Source organism: Marmota monax, unplaced genomic scaffold, assembly GCF_021218885.2.
Source record: "Marmota monax isolate L192 unplaced genomic scaffold, Marmota_monax_Labrador192_F-V1.1 WCK01_AAM20220418_F8-fsc00001, whole genome shotgun sequence".
NCBI lineage: Eukaryota > Metazoa > Chordata > Mammalia > Rodentia > Sciuridae > Marmota > Marmota monax.
The window spans coordinates 939,466-966,096 of NW_026693777.1; the positions used below are offsets into that span (position 1 = coordinate 939,466).

General features: G+C 32.8%; 1 protein-coding gene across 8 annotated transcripts in view; it reads right to left on the bottom strand.

The window, feature by feature from the left end:
- Positions 1-26,631, bottom strand: part of Ralgapa1 (Ral GTPase activating protein catalytic subunit alpha 1) — a 245,655-nt gene that overhangs the window by 94,967 nt on the left and 124,057 nt on the right. For all 8 annotated transcript variants that reach the window (XM_058584465.1, XM_046460944.2, XM_058584469.1 and 5 more), the window contains 6 exons: positions 19,400-19,525; positions 16,662-16,720; positions 12,451-12,559; positions 9,589-9,699; positions 4,816-4,884; positions 393-527 (listed from right to left, as the gene is read on the bottom strand). In XM_058584465.1, coding sequence (XP_058440448.1) covers positions 393-527; positions 4,816-4,884; positions 9,589-9,699; positions 12,451-12,559; positions 16,662-16,720; positions 19,400-19,525 — 609 coding nt within the window. The remainder of the gene's footprint in view (positions 1-392; positions 528-4,815; positions 4,885-9,588; positions 9,700-12,450; positions 12,560-16,661; positions 16,721-19,399; positions 19,526-26,631) is intronic.

Consider the following 26,631-nt stretch of genomic DNA (forward strand, 5'->3'; position numbering starts at 1 on the left):
AGCCAAAAGAACAAGTAAAATTTAAATAGTGATTCTTATAGTCAACACAGATCTAACTCCCTTAAAAAATTCTGTATGTGGCTCAGTGGTAGAGTGCTCTCCTGGCATGCATGAGGCACTGGGTTTGATCCTCAGCACCACATAAAAACAAAATAATGTGTCCACCTAAAACTAAAGATAAATAAATAAATAAATAAATAAATATTTTTTAAAAAATTCTGTATGAAAACAATGGTGTCTTAGAAGGAAGAACTTTTAAATTATCTTGCGGTAGACTAAATCTATAAGAAAATATCTAGATCTGAAACAATAAAATGTTATACTAAAATGTTGTGTCTGTAGTTTTTAAAAATCCTTAACAGATAAATAATACAGCAAGTAAAAAAGTTTACCTTATAAATGCAATTGAGGACTGATTTTTCGGTTTTATCATTTTCTGTTCCTGTAGTATGTACTGGCTGGAGTAGTGTCTTTAGAGGTAAGGCCATGATCCAATCCAGAAGGCAGAGAAGTAAGGATACTACCAACTATAACAATAATAACAACAAAATCATTATAATTTTAAACTTACAGGAGCTCCTCAATAATTCACCATCTTATTTTTGGGTTTCCAAAACTTATTTTAGGAACCACCAATCCTATTAATGTTACCTGGACCTGATTTTTAAAATGTTGCCTATGAACATTATTGTGGGTTTTTCTTTTATATTTCAAGGAAAGCACAACAAAATCTTAAGCATAATAAGAACAGTAATGTTAAAATTGATGGATCCAAAAACCCTAAGTTTCAAAGACAACAGATATTCAGAATGGCTCAGAGAATGCTTATTCGGCATATGTGACGCCCAGGGTTCAATCCTGAGCCCTAGGAAAAAAAACAAAAGAAAGACAGACAAGACAAATCAATTAACTACACTTACCTAATTATACAAATACCAGTTAAAGGATTTGGTCCATACATTTTATAATCACTTCCACTTTCTTCTTCTAATCCTGCCAGAAAGACTACTTTATACAACTTTTAATCTTACTCACTAAATGATTCACTAAATTAATCTTTTCACTGGATACTTGTAAACTATTGGATACTATAAACAACACTTTCATCCAAAACATGGAGCAAACTAGCAGTATCCATTTTATTGGATAAAGAATCACAAATAATAGAAAGAAATAAGTAAACCGTCAAGAAATAAATTGACAATCGAATGTGACAATCAAGTGGCAATAAGAGATCTGCTGATATCTAGGGTTAAAGACCAACTAAAATTCAAGGAGTAATTCTGGCCTAAGTTGCCCAACATATACTCCAAAAGAACAATAAGAAATATAAAACATCACAAAACTCATTCTTTCCATATAACCAGAAGACACAGAATACCTACACTTCAAATTCTCTGTTAAGTAGAAAAATATATAGCAAATCCCAGGAATTTTTTTCCTATTGCAGGCTTTCATGAAGAGGAACAGGAAAGTTTGGTAAAAACTGTAAGAAAAGATGGGAAGCAGCTGCAAACCTAAGACTGATCTATAACCAAGTCAGAAAGAAAAAGTCCATCCTAAGTATGAGAACAATGAAAAAGTATACAGGTACATCCAAGTATTGAGTAGAAAGAAGAGACTTAGTGCACACAAGAAAGGTAATGCTTTAAGGAGAGGAGAGAGAATGTTAAGAGCAAATGCCAACCTGGGCAACATAATAAACCCTCATCTTAAAACACACACACACACACACACACACACAAAAAAAAAAAAAAACAAAACAAAAAAACAAAAACAAAACAAAACAAAACCTCACCAAAAACCAAAACAAAAAACCCTCAGAGCCTCCAGGCAAAAAAGAAAAATAACTTACAAGGGTAAGAGAATAAGACTGGCATCAGATTTTTCATAAACAATATACAAAGTAAGGCAGCATTTAAGAGACAAAACAACATTTCAAGGAAAGCAAATATGAGCTAAGGATTCCATATCTAGCCAAACTGCTTTTCAAGTATCAACAAGGTTAACAGAAAAAGTTTTACATATTTAAGAGCTTAGAGAATTCTGTTCTCATGAGTCTATCTTGAAGAATAAAGATGAATTTTATCTAACCAAGAAGCTGACTGAGTAAACTTCAGCAAAAAACAAAACAAAACAAAAAACAAGTTATAAATCTCAGTTATAGTTGTAAGAATTAAAAAAAGAAAAAAATGTGGAGATAAGTATGGAAAAATAAAAATTTGTTATGATTTATTTCTATAAGTTATATGTAGAAATAAAATAGTCAAAATTTGAGGCAGATGAAAAAAGAGATGAACTCATTTATTAATGTATATGGTAAAAGATAGATAGGAGTTAACTTTTTCATTAAATAATTAAAAAAACCATTAAATAATCACAAACCAGATAGAATAAGGTTAAGTAAAAAGCAAGGTATGTGTGTGTTTATAAATAACCTCTAGAACAAAAGTGCAGTTTCCTAAATATCAAGAACGTAAAAACAAATCAGAAAAAAGAAAATGCATCATGCAGAGAAACACAGAAAATATAAGATAATATGCACAATAATGATGATGACAAAATAACAGAGGCGAGACCAAAAATGTAAGTCATATCAAAATGGGTTTAATTTGCTAAAGAGAGACAAAGACTTTCAGTTTGGCTTACAAATCAAGACCCAAGTATATTATATTCAAGGATACAGTTAAACAAAAAGATTCAGAAATGCTAAAATTAAAGGGATTGAACAAAGGTATACCAAGCAATTAAAACAAAAAATTAAAATGCTAAAAGCTATAATTCAAAATGAAGATAAAGTATTTGTCACTATCTATGTATCAACACCTTACAAATTAAAACTATAAGCCACACAAGGAAATCAAGAAACTTCAAGTAGATTAGGGAAAAAAAATGAAATACAAAAATATAAAAAATGTAAATGAATTTCTTGTTTTGGCTGGCATCCCATCCCCAAGATATCTAACAATGTATATGCAAATATTTTAAAATCAAAAAATATCCAAAATTAAAAACACTCCTGAGCTGGGTGTGGTGGTACATGCCTGTAATACAAGCAACTCCAAAGGCTGAGGCAGGAGAATCACAAGTTCAAGGCCAGCCTGGGCAACTTAGCAAGACCCTGTCTCAGAATAAAAAATAGGATGTAACTCAGTGGTAAACCACCTCTGGGTTCAATAGCCAGTACCACAAACAACAAAACAAACAACCCTCCTAAAACAACAATAAAGAAAACCCACTTCGGTTCCTAAGCATTTCAGATAAGGAAAACTCAATCTCTATATGACTCTTTTAAAAATGAAGACTGTGTTTACCAAGAACTGCACAATCTGTCTAAGTGGAGTTTTAAATGGATATGAAGGGAACAAATTAAAAATTTTGAGGTAATCTAATGAAATCAGTGATTTGAAAGACAGCAGAAATAACATGGCAAAAATAAAAGTGTAAAAGGTATGTAGTCTACACAACAAAGAAACTGGGACTAGGTACAGAAACATGAAACCTTCCAAATTGTACAAATTAATGGGAAGACCATAAGAAGTAAATAAAGCATACTGAGATTTCATGCAATACAAGATGACTAAGAAGAGGTAGTAACACTAATAACTGCAGAACAGAATTCAGGATTGGGATGTCACAAGGAAAAGAAACAGAATAATTTTCAGAGTTTTTTTTTTTTTTTTTTGTAATGGGGATTGAACCCAGTGTTGTTTAACCTCAGAGCCACATACCCATTCCCTTTTATTTTTTTATTTTGAGACACGGTCTCATTAAATTGCTTAGGTCCTTGCTAAATTGCTGAGGCTGGCTTTGAACTTGAGATCCTCCCGCCTCAGTCTCCTAAACTGCAGAGATTACAGGTGTGCACCACTAAGCCCAGAGTAGAGAAAAAATTAACAGAATCCAAAAGTAGCCTGTCTAACACAACTTTGTGCAATGATGGAGTGTTGAGTATTTGAAATATGTAAATGTAGGATTAAATTTTCAATGTAAATTCTTAATTTAGTTCAATTCTAATGTAAAGCCACAACAGGCAGCATAAATCTAGTCTCCATATATTATATACAACATCTAGTATATAACTGAACAACAGGAAAATGGAACTCAGGCAAAAGGAAAAACATTCAATAGGAAGAAACTCTGTGATGACCCAGATATAAGATTTAGTAAAGACTTTAAAATAATTACAATAAGTATGTTGAGTCTTCAAAAAAAGATGCAAGTTACTGATAAAGAAATGTGGAATTTAATAAAAGCATGAAAACATTAAAAGACACCACAGAGAAACTCTAGATCTGATAAATACAATATCTGAGGTAATTAAAGGACCTCATAATGAATTTATGAAAGGAAATCCCATCTTGTAGAACTCTTTGGTGAACAGAGGAAATGTCTTCTCCTCTGTACCTATCTCTATGTATTTTACATACTTTGCTTACTAGAAATATCTTTATTTTCCACCAGAAACAATTTTACAAAATCAAGTGGCTCCCTTCAGAGGTAATGAATTCTTAAGAATTAATCTTCAGGTATAATTTGGCAGGATATAGTAAAATAATTATAAGTGGACAGAATGTTCTCCAGGGTTCCTTACAACCCTGTGATTCAAAGATTTTATCAAATGGCCTGAAATTTAAACTAAAACATAATTTAGCTATACCTAAATAATGGGAAGACATATTTCACACTATAATTTACTGTGAACACAAGGTGAATTAATTCATATCGTGTAGTTACATATGACTTTGCAAAATTAACAAAATACAAGTATTTTAAACTAGAAGACCACATATTAAATATCAAAATTTAAATTACCCTTTTGTCCATTTCATATGATGAAGCTTCTGTACTTGGCAAAAGGTGGGTGACAGTAGCTATTAGGATCTGTATGTGAAAATAAGTAAGTTCAAAATATGTTAATGATACATTTTAAAAATTAATTGTTATATGCTAAAGTGATGTAAAAGCTACTGCTGCAAATTTTTCCTAAATGCATTATTTAAATATATTACCCTAATATATACATTGCTTTTTTAAGGTAATTTATTTAATAAATAATCTTTTCAAGTACACATACTTATCAATCATTTATAATCTTCATGTATAGAAGTTACATATATATTTTGCCAACTACACATAATTTCATTCTATTCAATTATGAAAGTGGATCAATGCATATAAGTACACAATTATGTTAAAAAAATCAGAAGATACAGATAAACAAAAAGATTTACAAAAATCATTGCAATCAATCAGATCAAGAAATTACTGTCTTTCCAGATCTTCCTATACAGGTTGAGCATTTCTAATTTTAAAATCCAAAAATGCTTCAAAATCCAAACCCACTGGAGTACTAATATGCACTCAAGAAACTATGTGTTTTGAAGCATTTCAAATTTTTGGATTAGGGATGCTCAATTGGCAAACTCTATGTAAATATTCCAAGTTCAAAAGAACCTGAATCTGAAACACTTGGGGTCAGAAACAAATACATGCTTAAAAAAATTTGTATCTTTTTCAATTTATGTATATTATACACATGAATCTAAAATAGTGAACATGAAGTAATAAAAAAGAAAGATATTATTAAAATGAGACAAAAGAGATTATTAAAAAAATGTATCAGGGGCTGGAGACGTGGCTTATGGTCGAGTAACCCTGAGTTCAATCCCCAGTAACAAAAAAAAAAAAAAAAAAAAAGTATTAGAATAAATTTTTATTATACTTTCATTGCATATTATATTTTTAAAGCTTACTGTTTCAATGAATTAAATAGAAAACTTTTTCTAAATATATATTAAGAACTCAAAAAGCTCAATAGCAAAAAAAACAAATAACTCAATTACAAAATAAGCAAAACACCTGAATAGACATTCCTCAAAAGAAGGCCTATGAAAGGTCAAGTATATGAAAAAATGCTGAACATCACTACTTATCAGAGAATTGCAAATCAAAACCAGAATGAGGGCTGGGGTATAGCTCAGTGGAAAAAATGTGTGCATAGCATTCACGAGGCTCTGAGTTAAATTTCTAGTACTAAACAAACAAAAAATACATAATGGGATATCACCACACTCCAGTCAGAATGGCTATTATAAAAAGGCAGAGATAATGAATGTTGGTGAGGAGGTGGAAAAGGGGAATTTTTATACACTGATGGGAATGTAAATTAGTACAACCACTGTGAAAAACAGTACTAAAAATAGAAAACCAGGGTTGGGGCTGTAGCTCAGTGGGAGAGTGATTGCCTAGCACATGGGAGACATTGGGTTTGATCCTCAGCACCACATAAAATTAAAGGTATTGTGTCCATCTACAACTAAAAATTTTTTTTAAATAGAAAACTAGCATTAAAAATTAAAAATTGATGGGGCTAGAGTTGTGGCTCAGTGGCAGAGTACTTGCCTAGCATGTGTGAGGCACTGGGTTCAATTCTTGGCACCACAAATAAATAAACAAAATGGGGGTCCATTGACAACTAAAAAATATTTCTTTAAGAAATTAAAAACTGAACTACCATATGTTTCCTTTTGTTTCCAAAGGAAACAAAATTGGAATGTGGAAGAGACAACACCTGCACTCCCATCTTCACTGCAGCACTAAGCTATGGAATCAACCTATGTGTCCATCAACAGAAGAATGGATAAAGAAAATGTGCTGTATGTATACACAAGGGAATACTATTCAACGATTAAAAGATAAAATCCTATCATTTTAACAATATAGATGAACCTGGAGGACATTGTTAAGAGAAATAAGTCAAGCATAGAGACAAATATCTCATGATTTCACTTCTATGTAGAATCTAAAAAAGATGATCTTGTAGAAGTCGAGAATAAAATAGTAGTTACTATTGGAAGGGGAGAGTAGGGGTGCGGGAAGGACAGACAGAGCTTGATCAACATGTACAGTGTTAACATTAGACAGGAAAATAAATTCTGGTATTTTATTGCACAGGAGGGTAACAATAGCTAACAATAATGTAGTTTTTCAAAAGCTAAAAGTGAGGATGTTCAATGTTCTCACCACAAAAAATGATAAATGTTTAAGGTGATGGATATGCTGACAACCTTAATTTGATCATTATACAATGTATACATATATTGAAAAACCATACTATAACCCATAAATATGTGCATTTAATTTCCTCAACTCAAATGTAAAATTTAAACAATTAAATATGCTTTTTACAGAACAAGGCTTTTCTCCTCAGTTGAATCTAGTATTTTGGGTGCACTTGCTTCACACTGTTAATAAAACTAGGCTTTTACCCATAATTCTGTGAATAGGTAACCATTAGTGAAATGCTTCAGTATTCTGTGATTTTATTTCTTCAACTACAGGTGGGGAGTAATAACTATTATAGGCTCTGGCCACTATAAAATATAGTAGAACAATTTGCACAGATATATTATTAAATGTTTGTGATATATAGGTTGATGAAGAAAATAAAGAAAAGCATATGGAGGCTTTCATATTGAAAAAAAAGTGTTTAAAGAACCACCTTAATTTTTACACAGAATATCAATCTTCAGTGGTTAAATTTTCCAAAGGTTTCAAAATTTCAAACGTTTTATTATTAGACACACAAATGTACATTCACATTCAGTCACTGTGTCCCACATAACATAATAACAGCTGCATTTATTAACATTTATATTTCATCACTTATAAGCCAAAAAAGTGCTAAGTGCTTTACATGTAATTTTTTCATTTAGCTTTTTTCCTACCACTGAGCTAAATCCCCAGGACTTTTTAAAAAAATTTCACACATGGTCTCACAAAGTTGCTGAGTCTGACCTCAATTTACAATCCTCCTTCCTCAGGCTCCAGTTGGCTTTAGTCTTTAAAGCAACCTGTGAGGTAAATTTTCATCCTAGATATGAAGTGTTCAGCTTTCAATGGGCTTAGTAACTTGTCAACAGTTTTAAAAGTCAGTACACAGCAGAGTAAGTGGTTAATTAAATCCAGGTGTGTCTACTCCCAAACCTAATCTCTTAACCATAAACTATTTCAAGTCAATAGATACTAAATATTTTCTACATAAAAGTCACCCTAGACAAAAGATAGTAAAGATAAAAAATATGTTAAGGACCCTAAAATTTTATATATGATCATTTGGTCTCATTAAAATTTTTAATGTGCATATTAAAAATGTAGTTATAAGTTTATTGTATTTTCATTGTAAGTTATATTTTTATAAGTTATTACTTTGATGCGTTAAGTACAAAAATTGTTCTAAATATACTTCATATAGGAAAAGGCTTTATTCACTATTCTGTTATAGAGACTAATGAGTGACATGCATGAGTGAGGAAAGCTTGTACTTCAGATTCTCAGACTTCGTTAGAATTCTGTTTCTGTCCTGTTAGTTTGTGACTTTATATAGTTACTAAGCCTTTAATTCCCTTATTTTAAATAAGTGAGGTAGGAAGGGAATAATCTTCTACCTCAAAAAATATGTAAGAATTAAATAAAATATTTATGAAAAGATACTGATAGGGTGACTGGTAGATGGTAAGGTGATCAATAAATATTTGTGTTCACCTTTCCTAGAAATGTTATAAGAATACAAAGATAAAAAAGATAAATTCTGATTAGGAAGATCAGACAGGAAATTCTATTTTTTTGAGGAGATGGTATTTAAGCAAATTACTGAAAGATAAGGGGATAGAGAGAAGTAAACCATTTCAGATAAAAGGAAGAAAGAGTATGTTTAAGCAATGGTAAGCATATTCAGTTGCCTGGACAACATGGAACTTCAAAGAAATCTGCACGATTCTGGAAAGGCAGGTTGGGTCCTTGCCTGGAGGTTTTGAATTCACACGTAAAAACTGGGATCTATTTTATAGTAAAAAAAACACCCAGAGATTTTGTTCCTATTTTTTTCAGGTAACTGACATGATAAAAGTCATATGAATGCGGGGCTGGGGCTGTAGCTCAGTGGCACAGCGCTTGCTGAGCATGTGTGAAACATTGGGTTCAATCCTCAGTGACACACAAAAACAAATAAATAAAATAAATGTGTTGTGTCCATCTACAAATACAAAAAATAAAATAAATTTTAAAAAGTCATATGAATATGAATTATGACTTGTAGGAAAAGACTGTACAGGAGAGAAGGCTACTGTAATATCTCACAGAAAAATAATAAAGAGCTGAAATATGTTACGTGTTGTAGAAAATACGAGAGACAGTGAAAAAATAATTAGGATGAAAAAATAACAATCTCATAAATGATTGACAGAAAAAGAAAAAAGAATAATGCTTTGATTTAGGTAATGGAAGGATGGCATGTTTTCCTCACCTAAGAGAGTAAAGGAAGCAGAATATACATTTGCAAAGACAATGGCATAAAAAGTTTACATGTAGTATTTCATTTTCACTACTATTAATAAGTGAAATTTGTAATAAATTCTTTTTTAATGATTTTACTTTGAAAACCAGGAACACAAATTTCTAACATAAACACAATGAGACAGGATTTTTGATATTACAAAAAAGCATGCAAAAATTTTTAAAACTTATTGAATAACTTTATATCTATATCTAAGAATATTTCTAAAAAAGAAATGAGAAACTACTTACTTGAATAATTTTCAAGGGAGAATCAGGTTGGTAAATTTGAAGTCTAGGTACATAATGAACCAGCATGTGAAGCATGCTGCAAGCCACTTGGGCTACTGTTTTATTCGTAAACTGCAATAACAAGAATAAATCATTGTTTAATATAAAGTTTCTTCATGATACTCTGGTTTCTTTTCAGATTCTATAAATCTTTGGCCTTTTATTAAGAAATTTCTTCATGAACTATTTATTCATCAGTGCATTAGCTGACTAAAAAATTTTAAATTTCATACATACTTTTTTGGTCATCATACATTTATAAGCATTTATTAAAATCTTAGGAAGATAAGCCTTCAATTGCAAAATTTAAAAAAAGTCACAATACATTCCAAAAACATATACACTTTTACTTTTTCTTTGTAATGTTTGACTGTCCTCATTAAACTTTTATTAAATGTTTTCCTACCTGAATTTGTGCACTGGTCTCTAATTACTAATCTTGTTATCAATTTTTCTACTGTTTGTTTGAATGTACTCTTTACAATATTTCCAAATTAAATTTCTAAAGTATTGTTTGATCCTGGCATTCTCTATACTTAAAACTCTCAGATGACTCTCCAATAGCATTATAGTTTGGATATAAGGTGTCCCTCCAAAGCACCTGTGTTATGCAGGAATATTCACAGGTTAAAATGATTAGATTATGGAAGCCATAACCTAATTAGTCCATTCTAATTTGAATGGAATAACTGGGTGGTAACTGTAGAAAGGAGGTGGGACATGGCTGAAAGAGACAGGTCATTGAGGGGCATACCCTAGAAGAGTTATTCCCTGTGACTCTCCCTCACATCACCCCACTACTTCTGGCCTCCATGAGCGGAACAGATTCCCTCTGCCTCTCCCTTTCACCATGTTTTGCCTCACCATGGGCCCAGAGCAATGGTGTTGGTCAACCACAAACTAAATCTCTGAAACCATAAGCTAAAACATAAACTTTCCTTCTCTAAGAAGTTCTTGTCAGGTATTTGGATCACAATGATGAAAAGCTGACTAACATAAATGGCATAAAGTCAAGCTTTTTATGCTTATCTATGTCCAAATTTCACTCTCTCAAGTTCCAAATTCCTCCTCTTTTCCAAAAATTTCTCTGATAACTAAGACAAAATTTCTGCTTCCTCCAAACTGCAGTTCAAACGCACCATTCATCTAGTATTCTTAGCTTTACCCACTTTGTTAACACTTATTTTAATCTTTTTTTTTTCTGCAAAACCTTTTTTTAATTTTTTTTATTTCTTACATACATGACAATAGTGGAATGCATTACAATCATAATTATCCATTCACAACACAATTTTTTGTAACTCTGTATATAAAGTATGTTCACGTCAAATTATGCCATTATACATGAGCTGTCATTATTATTACTATTATTATTATTATTTTGCATTACAATTCTTTTTTTTTTAATTGGTTGTTCAAAACATTACAAAGCTCATGACATATCATCTTCCATACATTTGATTCAAGTGGGTTATGAACTCCCATTTTTTTACCCCAAATACAAGTTGCAGAATCACATCGGTTACACATCCACATTTTTACATAATACCATATTAATGACTGTTGTATTCTGCTACCTTTCCTATCCCCTACTATCCCCCCTCCCCTTCCCTCTCATCTTTCCTCTCTACCCCATCTGCTGTTGTTTAATTCTCTCCCTTGTTTTTTTTTTCCCCTTTGCCCTCACAAACTCTTATATGTAATTTTGTGTAACAATGAGGGTCTCCTTCCATTTCCATAGTTTCCCTTCTCTCTCCCTTTCTCTCCCCCCACTTGTCTCTGTTTAATGTTAATCTTTTCCTCATGCTCTTCTTCCCTGTTCTGATCTTAGTTGCTCTCTTTATATCAAAGAAGACATTTGGCATATGTTTTTTAAGGATTGGCTAGCTTCACTTAGCATAATCTGCTCTAATGACAGTAGGGGCGGAGGGAAACAGAGGACTTTATTTTAATCTTTTCATTTATATCTACATCTGTCTATATCTTGAAGCTAGTATTTTATATACTAATATAAAATATAATGTAATTTTATATTACATTATCCTTTACTTTGCCTAGCAAAGTGCCTGAATATGGTACATATTCAGAAATACCTGTCAGATAAATACTATTACTATTCAAAAATATTTATTAGGTAAATTTTATGTTTAAACACATACTGTATTAAAATTTTTAAGACAAAAATAATATCAAGCATCCTCTGATTAAAAAAATATCCATTTATCAATTAAGGTTCTCTAAATCATTACTACTTCTGAAAAAAATCTTATTCTGGGGAGGGTGGGATGAAATGCTGGGGAGTGATATTGGCCAAATTATATTGTTATATTGTGTGCATGTATAAATATGTAACCATAAATTCCATCAATATGTACAACTATTATGCACCAATAAAAAATGTGGAAAAAAATCTTATTCTGGTTACAAAAGAGGGCATTTGAATGATAAGCCAAGAGTTGAATAGCTCAAGAATTTCATAAATGTTAAAAATCAAGAGTAAGTTACAAAAATACTAGTTAAAAAAAAAACAAACAAAAAAATTCCTTTATGTCTTAAAGGACTGGTTTCCTTCTTAGGAGTCATCCATATGTATTTTAAGGAAAAATTCAAATACAAAAGAAGTTGTATGGTAGGTCTCCTACTTAGTGACATCTCCAGGCTGGGAACCATTCTTAAATCATTCTTAAAGTTTCAGGATCAAGGAAAAAATGTAATAAATGAAGACATTTATTATAAATTATTCAAGAGCACAAGATAAAATTAACATTTAAAGAAAAAATAACTATGCATTCTTAATAAATGTCACTAAAAAGTTGTCTTTACCTTTAAGGAAACACAAATTACATTCAGAGCTTCTTTAATTTGAGGATGATGAGACTCATGGACTAGTTCTTCACAAATCCAAATACCTAAACTGCAAAGTGCTACACATCTGCAAAAAAGGCAACAAACAATGATACAAATAAAAGTGCAGGAGTCTTTCAGTAAAATGAAATCACCACCACACCAATCAAGTGACACAGAATGAACATGCACTGTATAAGTGATTTAATAAATTTGTTATTCTATTGGTGATTAAGGAAGAGAAGGGGGGGAGCCTAACCCTTAAATCCTAAAATGAATTTTCTATTATAATCTACTACCCAAGGTCATAGGGTCAGATAACACATGGCATCTTTCTAACAAACCCATGTTAATAAAATGACAAAACTGTAAGGTTTTCCAAACAAATATTTAACCTGCTTTCAAAAGGAAAGAGTGTAATTTTATTTACTGGCAACAGTAAAATGAATTTAAGTAAAAACATGAAGTTGATGGAGTAAGTAAAATACTATTGTTGTACCTTTTAAATTGAACACAACTGGCCACAAATTCTTTTAAAAACTATTTGAAAACACAAAATTCATATAATTTACAAAGTAATTCCAACAAAAACAGGACTTGTAGAATTTTTGTTCTGTTCTCTAATGTCTGGCAACATCTGAATCAGGAAGAATTCTATCAGCATGTTCAAGTTTAGGATTCTGATAAAGTATATAATGGTTCTAAGTCCAAAAAAAAAAATATTTTTCTACTTGAACACAGCAGATCAGTCTCTTCTTCACAGTGTAAAGTGCTAGAGTACTACTAAATTTTTTACTATTAAAACTGCCAAAAAGTCTTCATAGTAAAGTCAACTGCTTTATTTCTTCCCTACTGTTGTCTACCCATAAATTCTAGGTAATATTCATAATCAGTTTCAAGTTTAGCAATGGAAATACCTATAGTTCTAAAACAACAATAAACTCTGAAGTACAGCAAAGCTGTCCATGGATTCAACTAACTAAAGGCAGAGGCTGGAGTACAAATGCTGAACAATTTTTGTTGTAACAAGAGGTAAGAACGGGATGTTTCTATTTTTTTGTTTGTGTTTTTGGTTTTGTATGTACAGAATTTTCTCCCTTTTCCAAATTGTCAAGATAATCAAGATTATTCACATTACTCCTGCTCAGATTTTGGAGTATAAGCTTCTAAAAAGAGGTCCATTACACAAAGGTATAGAAAAACAAGTTCAATTTCTGAGGTTGTTCAACACTCAAACAAGCTGTTATGTTAATCATTCCTTGATCTATATCTGAGCGGCTGTTTTAGTTTTCCACATTCCTTCACTTAAGAGTCAACATAGTTTAAAAGAAAAAAGAGATTTAGGATCCTAAGCTCTATGTTCAATCCTAGTTCTGCCACTTACTAATTATGCGTCAATGGAAAGAGAGTAGAATGAATTGGACATAACTTTCATATGTTCATATATGAATACACTACCAGTAAAACTCCATATCATGTACAACCACAAGAATGGGATCCTAATTAGAATAAATTACACTCCATGTATATATAATATGTCAAAATACACTCTACTGTCATGTATATCTAAAAAGAACAAATAAAAAAAAAATTATTTAAAAAAATAATACATTTACTCATGCATTGTTGGTGGGACTACAAATTGGTACAAGCACTCTGGAAAACAGTATGGAGATTCCTCAAAAAAAAAAAAAAAAAGGAGTGGAACCAACTTTTGACCCAGTTATTCACTCCTTGATATATATTCAAAGGATTTAAATTCAGCATACTACATACTACAGTGACATAGCCACATCAATGTTTATAGCAGCACAATTCACAATAGTTAAGCTCTGAAGCCAACCTAGGTGCCCATCAACAGATTAATGGATAAAGAAAATGTGATATAATTTATATATATATATATATATATATATATATATATATATATATTTTATATATATTTATCAGCCTTAAAAAAGAATGAAATTATGGCATTTGCAGGTAATGTGGAGAAATATCATGCTAAGCAAAATAAGCCAAAACCAAAAACCAAAGGCTGGATGTTTTCTCTGATAAGCAGATGCTAATCCATAATGGGAGGTGGTGAGGAGAGAATGAAGGAACTTTGGATTGTGCAAGAGGGGAGGGAGGAGTGGGGACGGAGTGAGGGGGTAAAAATGATGGTGGAATGAGATGGACATTATTACCCTATATATATGTATGATCACACTACTATATGACTTTGCATCATGTTCAGCCAGAAGAAGAAGCTGTGCTTCCTTTGTGTACAATGTAATAAAAAAATTAAAAATAAATAAATAAATAAATTATAATATCATTATGAACTAAAAAAAAGTGGGTAAATGGCAAAGAGATCAGTAGAGGGAAGAGAGAAGGATATGTCTGGGATGGAGGGGATGGGGAAGTACTAGAGACTGAATTAGAACAAGATATATTCCATGCTTTAATAATTATGTCAAAATGGATTCTACTGTCATGTATAACTAAAAAGAATCAACAAAATTATGCATCTAATAATTATTCTTTAAGACAAACTGTGAGGATAATAATTATGGCTCTGCCTTATCTGATAGAGCAGGTTATCTAAATTTTCTGGGCTCCAGTTTCTGTATTTATAAATCAAAAGGTAAAAACTGTATATTTCTCAGAGTTATTATGAAATGCACTGCCATAATAAATACAAAGTGTCTAGAACACACCTAGCACACAGAAAGGGCTTAATAAATGTTAACTTTAGGTTTAATAAGTATTAGTTTATTAAGCATCAGTTACTGAATAACAAAATTGGGAGAAGGTGATGTATCAATCTCTCCCAATTTGATGAGAATTAAATGAAACAAATATTGGGGAAAATTCTTGTAAACTTGAATGAGATCAGGGTAAAAGAATTTGCTCAAAGAGGTTTGTTTTTAGTTAACTTGGCTACCAAGTGAGAAAAACTTGTAATGGAGGGGTTTCATGTAACTAAACTGTTCATGTTACATCATTTTTAATTGCTAGAAAAAGAAATTTAAATTAAAATTAGAGGGCTGAGGCTGTAAAGCGCTCGCCTAGCATGCATGAGGCACTGGGTTCGATCCTCAGCACCACATAAAAATAAAATAAAGAGATTGTGTTCACCTACAACTAAAAAATATATGTTCAAAAAATAAAAATAAATTAGAATCTGAATGGTCAAAGCCATGATCTATACCTTTTGAATCTTGGATCAACAAATATATACATGATTGGAAAAGGAAGCTTCACAGAGGTAAAGTCAGAGGAGAAGGACTAATGTTGAAACTAATGACACACATTAAAATCAGCATCAAGAAATATAAGATATAACTTGAAATTTTAAGGAAGCAAGGGAACATAGTGTATTCTGGCAACCTCCTAATTTAAGTCTCTTCTTTTTGAGGAAAGGTTTATTTAGCAAGACAGAAAATGTCAGTTTTATATGATTAAGACATAAAAAGGAAAAATTAAAAATCTTGTTGCTTATATTCTATTAGAAATCATAATCAGCTGTGTACAGTGGGAAATGCCAATAATCCCAGCAACGTGGGAAGCTGAGACAGGAGGATTGCATTTCAAGGCCAGCCTTCACAAATTAGCAAGACACTCAGTAACTTGGTAAGACCCTATCTCAAAATAATAAAATAAAAAATTAAAAGAGTAGGGGATATAGCTCAGCTGTAGAGCACTCCTGGGTTCAATTCCCAGCATCAATCCCCCCCAAATCATGATCAATACATATGAATATTAAAACATACTATTTTTAGATATATTACAGTCTACCATAAAAATATTTTGTTTTAATTCAATTCAACAAACACTCATTGAGCCTATGTTGTATTTCAAGGTATTATATAAGAACACAATGATAAATATAATCTGAAGAGAACACAAAATGTACTTAAATAAATCAAAATAACTCATTTTACATATACCAGACACAGGGTTAAATAACTGAAAAAGATGAACAGGTTTTCATTTTTATTTTTTAATGAAGGAAGATTAGTATGTAATCATGAAAAAAAAAGTGAGAGTATTTAATCATTCAAATAATTTAAACTTGTAGTTCAGAATGGCTTTTGTGTGTCTGAAACAACCTGAACTGCTATAAAAATTCAATCAACTTCTAAAATGAGATTTCAAACACAGAATAGTTGTAGTAAATGTTAATCTAAGAATACCTGACCTACCGTGCAGGACCAGAGGGCTCATCCCTTGCTGAGCTTAATACAGTTTTGATTATGAGTTCCTAAAATAAAGGAAAATAGTTAATAGCAATTAGTAAGATTTTCATTCACTTAGTCAACAGATATTTATTAGGTGGCCAATTTGGGCTAGGCCCTGCAAAGAGGTATTAGAGATACAATAGTTAAGAGAACAATTTATTCTCATGTAAATACTTTTAATAAAGAATCCAATGTTATTTATACAAGTAGCTAATAAAACAATTTATGAAATTTGTACCAAAAGAATATGTTAAAAAATAACCTTTTTTCCTGATTGGAAAAGTCATAAAGGCTCACTATAAGAAAGATAATTAAAGCAGAATTAATATCTTAAAGTCATGAACATCTTTTTTAAGCTTTGAGAAATAGCATTTAAAAGCCGCCAACAGATGGTTTCACTGATGAATTATACCAAATATTTAAAGAATTAATACTAACCCTTCTCAAATGCTTCCAAGAAAACTAAACAGGTAGGATACTTCCAAACTCAATTTATAAGGTCACATTTACCCTGATGCCAACATCAGACAAGGGTATTAACAAGGGAAAAAAAAATTATAGGCCACTATCTCTGATGAATACAAATGCAAAAATCCTCAAAACAATAACAATAAACCAAATTGAACAGCACAATAAAAGAATCATACACCATTACCAAGTAGGATATATTCTATGGCTACAAGAATTGTTCAACACATGTAAATCAATAAACATAATATACCACTTTAACAGAATGAAGGATAAAAATCATCTAATCATCTCAATAGGTAGAGAAAATTAAAACAATTATCGATCCTTGACCTTCAGGATCTTCTGAAAATAAAACAAACTATTAAACCTTGAAAAGCTAAGGTAAATTCATGTAGTTTCTGTTAAGTGTCATTGTAAATTTGCACTGAGCCACTTGATTGTACGTGTAAGTCAAATTCATTTGTTCACATTAATGAGTATATGCTATATATCAAAAAGTGTTAGGTCATGAGGATATAATAGTATATAAGATCACATGGGGGCTGCGGTTGTAGTTCAGTGGCAGAGCGCTTGCCTAGCATGTGTGAGGCCCTGGGTTCGATCCTTAGCACCACATAAAAATAAAGTAAATGTACAAAAAATACAATAACATTATTTAAAAAAAAGATTTCATGGTATTTGTCTAAAATAGAAGTTAAGCACTGAGTAAGAAATTACAAGTATGATAAATGTTATGAAGAGAAATATGGATTCTAAGGAAAATATAAGCAACACATAAAAATCATCTCCATGACAACACATAAAAATCATCTGCATGACCCCTGAGGAGCTAAAGTGTCTTTTTCTCAACCTTTCTAATTCTGAGAACAAATTAAGATCAATCATAGAGACTACCTGGGAATAACTGTGACAGGCACAGGATTGTTAAGCCCTTTAGAATTTATATGTAAGCATTCAGATAGAGATAGGTCTTGACAGTGATTGAATTATTCACTAAACAGCATACTGTGGGTTCAGAGCACTGATTTTTTTTATCCTTACTAAAAGAGGTTTTCACAGCACTCCCCTCTACTTAGGTTTAACAATCACTGAGTCTAGCCATGTGTAGTGGTACATGCCTGTAATTCCAGCAACTTGGGAGGCTAACACAGGAAGATCACAAATTTGATACCAGCTTCAGGAACTTAGTGAGACCCCGTTTCAAAATTTAAAAAAAAGGGTGGGGAGGCTGAGATGTAGCTCAGTGGTAGGAAAACCTAGGGTTAAACTGCCAGTACACCCCCCCACCCACCCAACACACACACACAAGAAGTACTAAATTCAGAGGACTAAGGATGCTGATCATGTCACACACTTTACCCTTTCAATAGAGGCTGAACTCTACAGAGGCACAGAACAACCTTTTGAGAGTCTCCTATCTGAAATTTTTAACATGTGTATTTAATACACTGCTCCTGCCTGGGCACATTGTTTTTTAAAGGATTACTATCTGGGATCTGGAGAGGTTCTCTTTGCAACTATATAATCACTGCTAATATTACACAGGCTGAAGGGTTATGGTGACACATGCCTGTAATCATGGCTACTGGGGAGGCTGAGGCAGGAGGGTTGCAAGTTCCATATCACCCTGGGCAACACTGAGAGACCCTGTCTCAAAATAAACAATAAAAAGGCCTGGGGATATAACTCAATGGTGGAGTACATATGGGCTCACTTACTAGTACAAAGAAAAAAAAATATTATACCAACTACTATCCAGGTCCTGTAACACTTTAGGTACATAGGATTACTACCTCAATTCCAAAGTTTCATATAGCAGTACAGAATTTTCCATTACTTTGTTTGATACTACATGCTGAGAAATTGGGAGAGGGAGTCAAATATGTAGGTATAGTTTGCCATCTCAATTCCAGAAGCCTTACATTAGCAACACCACATCTGGTTCATAGGATGTTTTGATAAATGCTCAGTGAGTGAATGAATGAATCCTAAGAAACAAACATGAATAGGTTCAAAAATGAGATAAAGATACCAAAGTAATTTAAACACATCCAGAAAAATAAAAATAAAAAGGCAATAATCCTAATTAACATTCCAGTTTTTGTTCTGGGAGATTTAGCTGGTTAATGTTGTTCAACAACTCAGTAGATTTCAAAAAGAAACAAATTTTATTGCATATATTTTATGTTATAAAATCAGTTAAATGCTACAAACTGTATCTGATTTCTTACCTTCACATCTGTAAACTGAGACACAGCAATATCTGGAATATTGGGATGGAGAGCAGGCAGTTCACAATACAAGTTGGGAAAGCAAACCAAAGATCCCAGAAGAACTTGTGCTTCTACTCTTGGCGCCTATGTATCAGATTTTTAAAAAAAATCTTTAAAATATATTTGTTATTACACTAACCTAAAATTACTTTATTACTCAACTATATTATAAAGGGAAGTAGGAGTATAAAACAAAATTCAAAAAGGGGACACACAGAAAGATTAAGTTTCTATGTATACTTTCTACACAAAGTATTGTTATTCTCAATTGAGGTAAAGGACAAATAACAGAAATTTCCTCAAAAGTATCTAATAGGCAGAAATAAGCCATAGTTAAGTTATATTCCTACTTATAATCTCATTATCTACAGCACACATTTACCCTGAAGAAGAACTATAAATACTTCATATTTTACTTTATTTTTTAAAGGTAACACACAATGTGACATATTGTTCTAATAAGCAGATGATTCAATGCCACTAGACTGCATGTTACTACCTACAGATGAATAAATGTGGATGAAAATGTCAACTATATCTTTAAGAAACGAACACCAGTCTAAAAAAGTTTTATATAACACATATGGAAAAAGCATTGCTTATGATACTTACTAAAATAAACATTAGAATGTATGCCTGGCCTGCAGATTGAAGTAACTCTTCATCTTTTTTCCTTAGCTGTTATTAAGTCATTTCTCAATTATCAATACTAAGCATTATTTTTCCTCTCTGCCTCTTGCATGTCCACCAAACAACAACACCTACCTACTAATGCTTAATATTAAAATATCTGCAAATAGATTTATATGCTTAACAATACTTAATAAAATGTGAAACACTGAACAACTAGAAATATAATACTTCTATTCATATTAATCAAAAACCAGTTTCCAAAAGATTTACCTGTCTTAATAATTTGTAATAGAGGCAATGTAGCAGTACTCTACTATGTTATTTTTCAAAACAAAATGACTCCTTTCTAGATTTAGAGATACAAGGCAGGAGTCTGAAGGAGCAGGATGAGCTCACATTCCCAATTTAGAAGTTATCCTATAAAAATGAAACTCATTTAAAAAATAAATATATAATGAAATTGATTAGCTAAGAGTTTTTCTGTAAAGGTGCTAAGGCAAATGGGAATGTTTGGGCCTGTGGATATAAGAGAACAGACCTAGAATGTGATTGTAATTAAGCAAAACTGAATCAGTTATCTTGTAATCTGCCTAAGGAAGAAGAGAAATATTAACAAAGGAAAATGATATATGCATGAGATCTAAAATGGGAATGAGATTTGGACTAAATAGTTCCAACACCATGCAGGGGGAAAGACTATCTTAAATTTCCAGTTGAGATGTGTTAGGTTTGATTTCAAAAAAGAATCAATTTCCTATATTAGCCTTCTTTAAGAAATATTCATCATATAAAACAGAGAATACAGAAAATGACTAATTTCTCTATTTTCCCAAAGATGTCACACAACCAATGTATAGAGAAGTTAGTTACATGAAACGCAGACACACCGACTGTGCAGTGCAGGCCCACCCAACTGCGCTGCAGGCTCCCCATCTACCAACATGGCCACAACCATCACTGAGCCGCCTATGGCTGCGGGTTCATCTCCCAAGGTGGCTGTCTCCAACTTGAGACACTGCAGCTACCATCATAGCCATCTTGATGTGGTAGCCTCCACCTTGGGACACCAGGTAGGGCTGGGAGAAAACACCTCTGCAAACCCCTACTTCCCCGCAGCACCAAGGCCACCCACTGTCACCACATGGCCACATTCACTGACCCATTCCTGAAAGCAGTTGCCTCTATCTTGGGACACCTAAGCCACCATATTGGGTTACCTCTGCTACTAACATTGCCATCTTGAGTTGGGGCAGCCTACATCATGGGACACTCTCCAGGGCCTGAAAGCCCAACATCAAGGTACCTACAGATTTGCCGCTGCTGCTGCCATCATCTAGGGACATGGCCGCTTCTATATAGGGATGCCAGCCAGGGCCTAGAATACCATCATCAAGGCACCTGCAGGCTTGGTAACATCTGAGGTCTCCCTGCTAGATGTGCTAATAGACACCACCTTGCTGGAGAGGCAGGAGAGCGCCTTGCATGGGGTCCATAGATTGGAAGAGGGTGTGAGGGCATCTTGCTATTGGCTTGCCCAGCCAACCAGTCTGGCATCCACTGGGTATCCAGGGCCACCAACCCAGCCTAGAGCTTGCAGCTATGTGGCCAGCCTGCAGCTCTCAACACCTAGTCCTGATCTGCCTGATACAGAACAGCTCTCCACAACAGGCACGTAGACCCCAGCACTCAGCCCTTAGGACCTCTGGAGAGAGAGGTGCCTGATTGGGAAGTTGAAAAGGTGGGAGTGGGAGGGATACAGTTTAGAGACTAAATTAGAGACCAGGAATTGTGAGGTCTGCAAGCAACATAAGGGGCTAAGATCAGGCTCACATATCACACAAATGGACCCCAAAAGAGACTCCTGGGTGCAGTCTTCCAATGGAGACTGGAAATTGCCATTTTGCACCTTGAGGAGTTCCGCCTCCAAGACTCACCCTACCACCCTAGAAACCCTCACCTTCCTGAGGGTAGAGATACCAGCAAACTCCACATAACTCTACCTATTGGATGAGAAGGGAAGCAGAGAAACTATTGAACTCCAACAGAAATAATTGTTCAATTTTCTTTTGAGATTTTTCTTCTTTTCTTTTCTGTTTTCACATCCCCACCAGTTTTGAAACCAAGTAATTTTCATACATCAAGCTACTGAGGACTGGGATGTCTGAGTAGTATATTACAGTTTTATTGTATATCACTTTAGTTTTGCATTATTGAATATTTTTAATTTTTTTTCTTATTTTATTCCTTCTCTACATTTTCCTCTCACTTATTTCATTCCCCGGATTGTCTTACTCTCTTTTCTCCTGCTCACAGCCAACTTCTACTGATTCCTCTTTCACTCTTCCAATGATCTAATACTTCTATCTTCTCCCCCCATCTACCTCATAAACATCACATCCTACACTACCCTGTTCTCTCTCTATCATTAAAATTGTAGACCCTTTGGCAAACCTATTGTATATATTATAGACAATAACTGAATACATCATTTCTGTTTATTGCGACAAAACTGTAAATGTCTTAATAGCTACTATTTGGTTTAAGGCTGCACACTGTTTGCACTGGTAACTGTTAATATTGATCTTCCCTTTAAAGGCAAAGTAATGGAAACCTATAGGGGCACTATAAATCTATAGGGTAGAAACCATAATACCTTGAATCCACACTGCTAGAAGACACACCAACAACATGAAAAAACAAGGGAAGAAAGCACCCTGAACCAAAATGGTTAGAATCCACTGACAACACAGTAGAAAAAATATCAGAGAAGGAATTCATAATGTACATAATTAAACTGATCTGTGAAGTAAAGGATGGTGTCAGAGAACAAATACAGTTAGCAAAAAATCACTTCAATGAAGAGCTAAAAAACAAAACAAAACTTCTGGGGGGAAAAAAACCCACACAAATCCACACAAATCCTTGAAATGAAGGAAACAATAAATCAAATTAAAAATCCAATAGAAAGTATCACCAACAGACTAAATCACTTGGAAAACAGAACCTCAGGCAATGAAAACAAAATATATAATCTTGAAAATAAAGCTGAACACAAAGTGAATATATAAGAAACCATGAATAGAACATCCAAGAATTATGGGATAACGTGAAAAGACCAAATTTAAGATTTATCAGAATTGAGGAAGGCACAGAAATATACACCAAAGGAATGCCCAATCTTTTCAATGAAATAATATCAGAAAATTTCTCAAACCTAAAGAAAGAAATGGAAAATCAAATAACAGGCTCACAGGACCCAAATGTACAAAATTACAATAGATCCATACCCAGGCACACTACAATGAAAATGCCTAGCATACAGAACAAGGATAGAATTTTAAAGGCCACAAGAGAAAAGTACCAGATTATATATAGGAGAAAACCAATTCAGATTGCAGCAGATTTCTCAGCCCAGACCCTTAAAGCTAAGAAGTCCTAGAACAACATATACAAAGTTCTAAAAGAAGATGGATGCCAACAAAGAATCTTATGTTCAGCAAAATTAAGCTTCAGATTTGATGACAAAATAAAAACCTTCCATGATGAACAAAAGTTAAAAGAATTTACAACTAGAAAGCCTGCACTACAGAACATTTTCAGCAAAATATTACATGAGGAGGAAATGAAAAAAAACAAAACAATGAAAATCAGCAAAAGGAGGAACTAACTACACTAAATGAAAAGTCATTCAAAGGAGAAAACAAGTCAAGTTAAAAACAAAAAATAAACCAAAATGACTAGGAATATGTATCAAATCAAATCTCAATAATCCTGCATGTTAATGGCCTAAACTAATCAATCAAAAGATAAAGATTGGCAGACCGATTGAAAAAAAAGACCTAATAATATGCTGTCTTCAAGAGACTCATAAGAAAAAACACCCACAGACAGAAGGTGAAAGGATGGAAAAAAACATACCACTCACATGTACTGCGTAAACAAGCAGAGATTTCCATCCTCATTTCAGATACAATGGACTTCAAGCCAAAGTTAGTCAGGAGGGATAAAGAAGGACATTTCATACTGCTTAAGGGAATCATATATCAGCAAGACATAACAATCATAAATATTTACGTCCCAAACAATGGAGCATTTACGTACATCAAACAAACGCTTCTAAATAATACATGATTCTATATTTAGAAGATCCAAAAAATTCCACCAGAGAACTTCTAGAGCTAATAAATGAATTCAGCAAGTAACAGGATATAAAATCAACACCCATAAATCTTTCAAACTCAAGAATCAAATAGACCACAACACAATAACAATGGATGACTTTAGCATACCTCTCTCATTACTGGACAGATATTCCTAACAAAAACTAAACAAAGTAACTATAGAACTAAATAATACAATCAATAATTTAGACTTGACACATATAGAATATTTCATCCATCAACGAGTGAATACTCTTTCTTCTCAGCAGCACATGGATCCTCCTCTAAAATAAACCATATATTATGCCACAAAGCAACTCTTAGTAAATAAAAAAAATTAGAGATACCACACTGCATTCTATCTGATCACAATCTAATGAAATTAAAAATCAACAATAAAATAAAAAATAGAAGCTACTCTAACACCTGGAGACTAAATAATATGTTATTGAATGATGAATGGACAGCAGAATAAATAACAGAGGAAATTAAAAAAAATCTTAGAGGTAAATGAGAACACCAATACAAGATATCAAAATCTCTGGGACACTATGAAGGCAGTGCTAAGAGGAAAGTTCATTACATTGAGCTCATTCATTAAAAGAATAAAAAGTCATCAAATAAATGACTTAACATTACATCACAAAGCTCTAGAAAAAGAACAAGTCAACATCAAAAATAGCAGAAGACAAGAAATAATTAAAACCAGAGCTGAAATCAATGAAATTGAAACAAAAGAAACAACTCAAAAACCTGACAAAGCAAAAAGTTGATTCTTTGAAAAAGTAAATAAAACTGATAAACACTTAGCCATGCTAATGAGGAGAGAGAAAACTCAAGTTACTAAAATTCGTGATGGGAAGAGAAATATTACAACACACACTACTAAAATACAAAAGATAATGAGAAACCTATTTTAAAAATTTATACTCCAATCAAATAGAAAATCTCAAATATATCAACAAATTTCAAGAGAAGTATGATCTACCCAAACTGAATCAGGAGGACATACACAATGTAAACACATTAGTTTCAAGCAATGAAATAGAAGATGCTATCAAAACCAACCAACAAAGAAAAGGCCAGAACCAGATGGATTCTCAGCTGAGTTCTACAAGACCTTCAAAGAAGAACTAATACCTATACTCCTCAAATTATTCCATGAAATAGAAAAGGAAAAAACTCTTCCAAACTCATTCTATGAGGCTAGTATCACCCTGATACCAAAACCAGACAAAGATACATCAAGGAAAGAAAACTTGTGACCAATATCCCTGATGAACACATATGCAAAAATTCTCTTATTAAACTCTGGCAAATTGTATACAAAAACATATTAAAAAGATAGTGTTCAAATAGGGTTCATCCCAGGGATGCAAGGTTGGGTCTACATACAGAAATCAATAAACATAATTCATCACATAAATAGACTTAAAGGTAAGAATCATATTATCTCAATAGATACAGAAAAAGCATTCGACGAAATACAGCAAAACTTCATGTTCAAAAAACTAGAAAAACAGAGATAGTAGGAACATATCTCAACATTACAAAAGCTACCTAACTAAGCCCAAGGGCAACAACATTCTAAATGGAGAAAAACTGAAAGCATTCCCTCTAAAAACTGGAACAAGACAGGGATGACTTCTTTCACCACTTGTATTCAACATAGTTCTTGAAACTCTAGCCAGAGCATTTAGACAGAAGAAAGAAATTAAACAATACAAACAGGAAAAGAAGAACTCAAACAATCACTATTTGCCAAAAACATGATTCTATATTTAGAAGATCCAAAAATTTCCACCACAGAACTTCTAGAGCTAATAAATTAATTCAGCTAATAACAGGATATAAAATCAACACCCATAAATCAAATGCATTTCTATACATCAGTGATGAATCCTCTCAAAGAGAAATTAGGAAAACTAACCCATTCCCATTAGCCTCAAAAAATAAAATAAAATAAAATAAATCTTACGAAAGAGGTGAAAGACATCTACAATGAAAACTACATATCCCTCACACATCAGACACAGCACTAATCTCTAGGGGATATAAAGAACTCAAAAAGGTAACACCAAAAAAACCACAAATAGCCCAATTAATAAATGGGCCAAGGACCCACAGAGACACTTCTCAGAAGATGATATACAATCAACAAATATATGAAAAAATGTTCATCATCACTAGCAATTAGAGAAATGCAAATTAAAACCACTCTTAAGATTTCATCTCACTCCAGTCAGAATGGCAGCTATTATGAAGACAAACAACCATAAGTGTTGGCGAAGATGTGGGGGGAAAAGGTACACTCATATACTGCTGGTGGGACTGCAAAGTGATGCAGCCAAAATGGAAAGCAGTATGGAGATTTCTTGGAAAATTGGGAATACAACC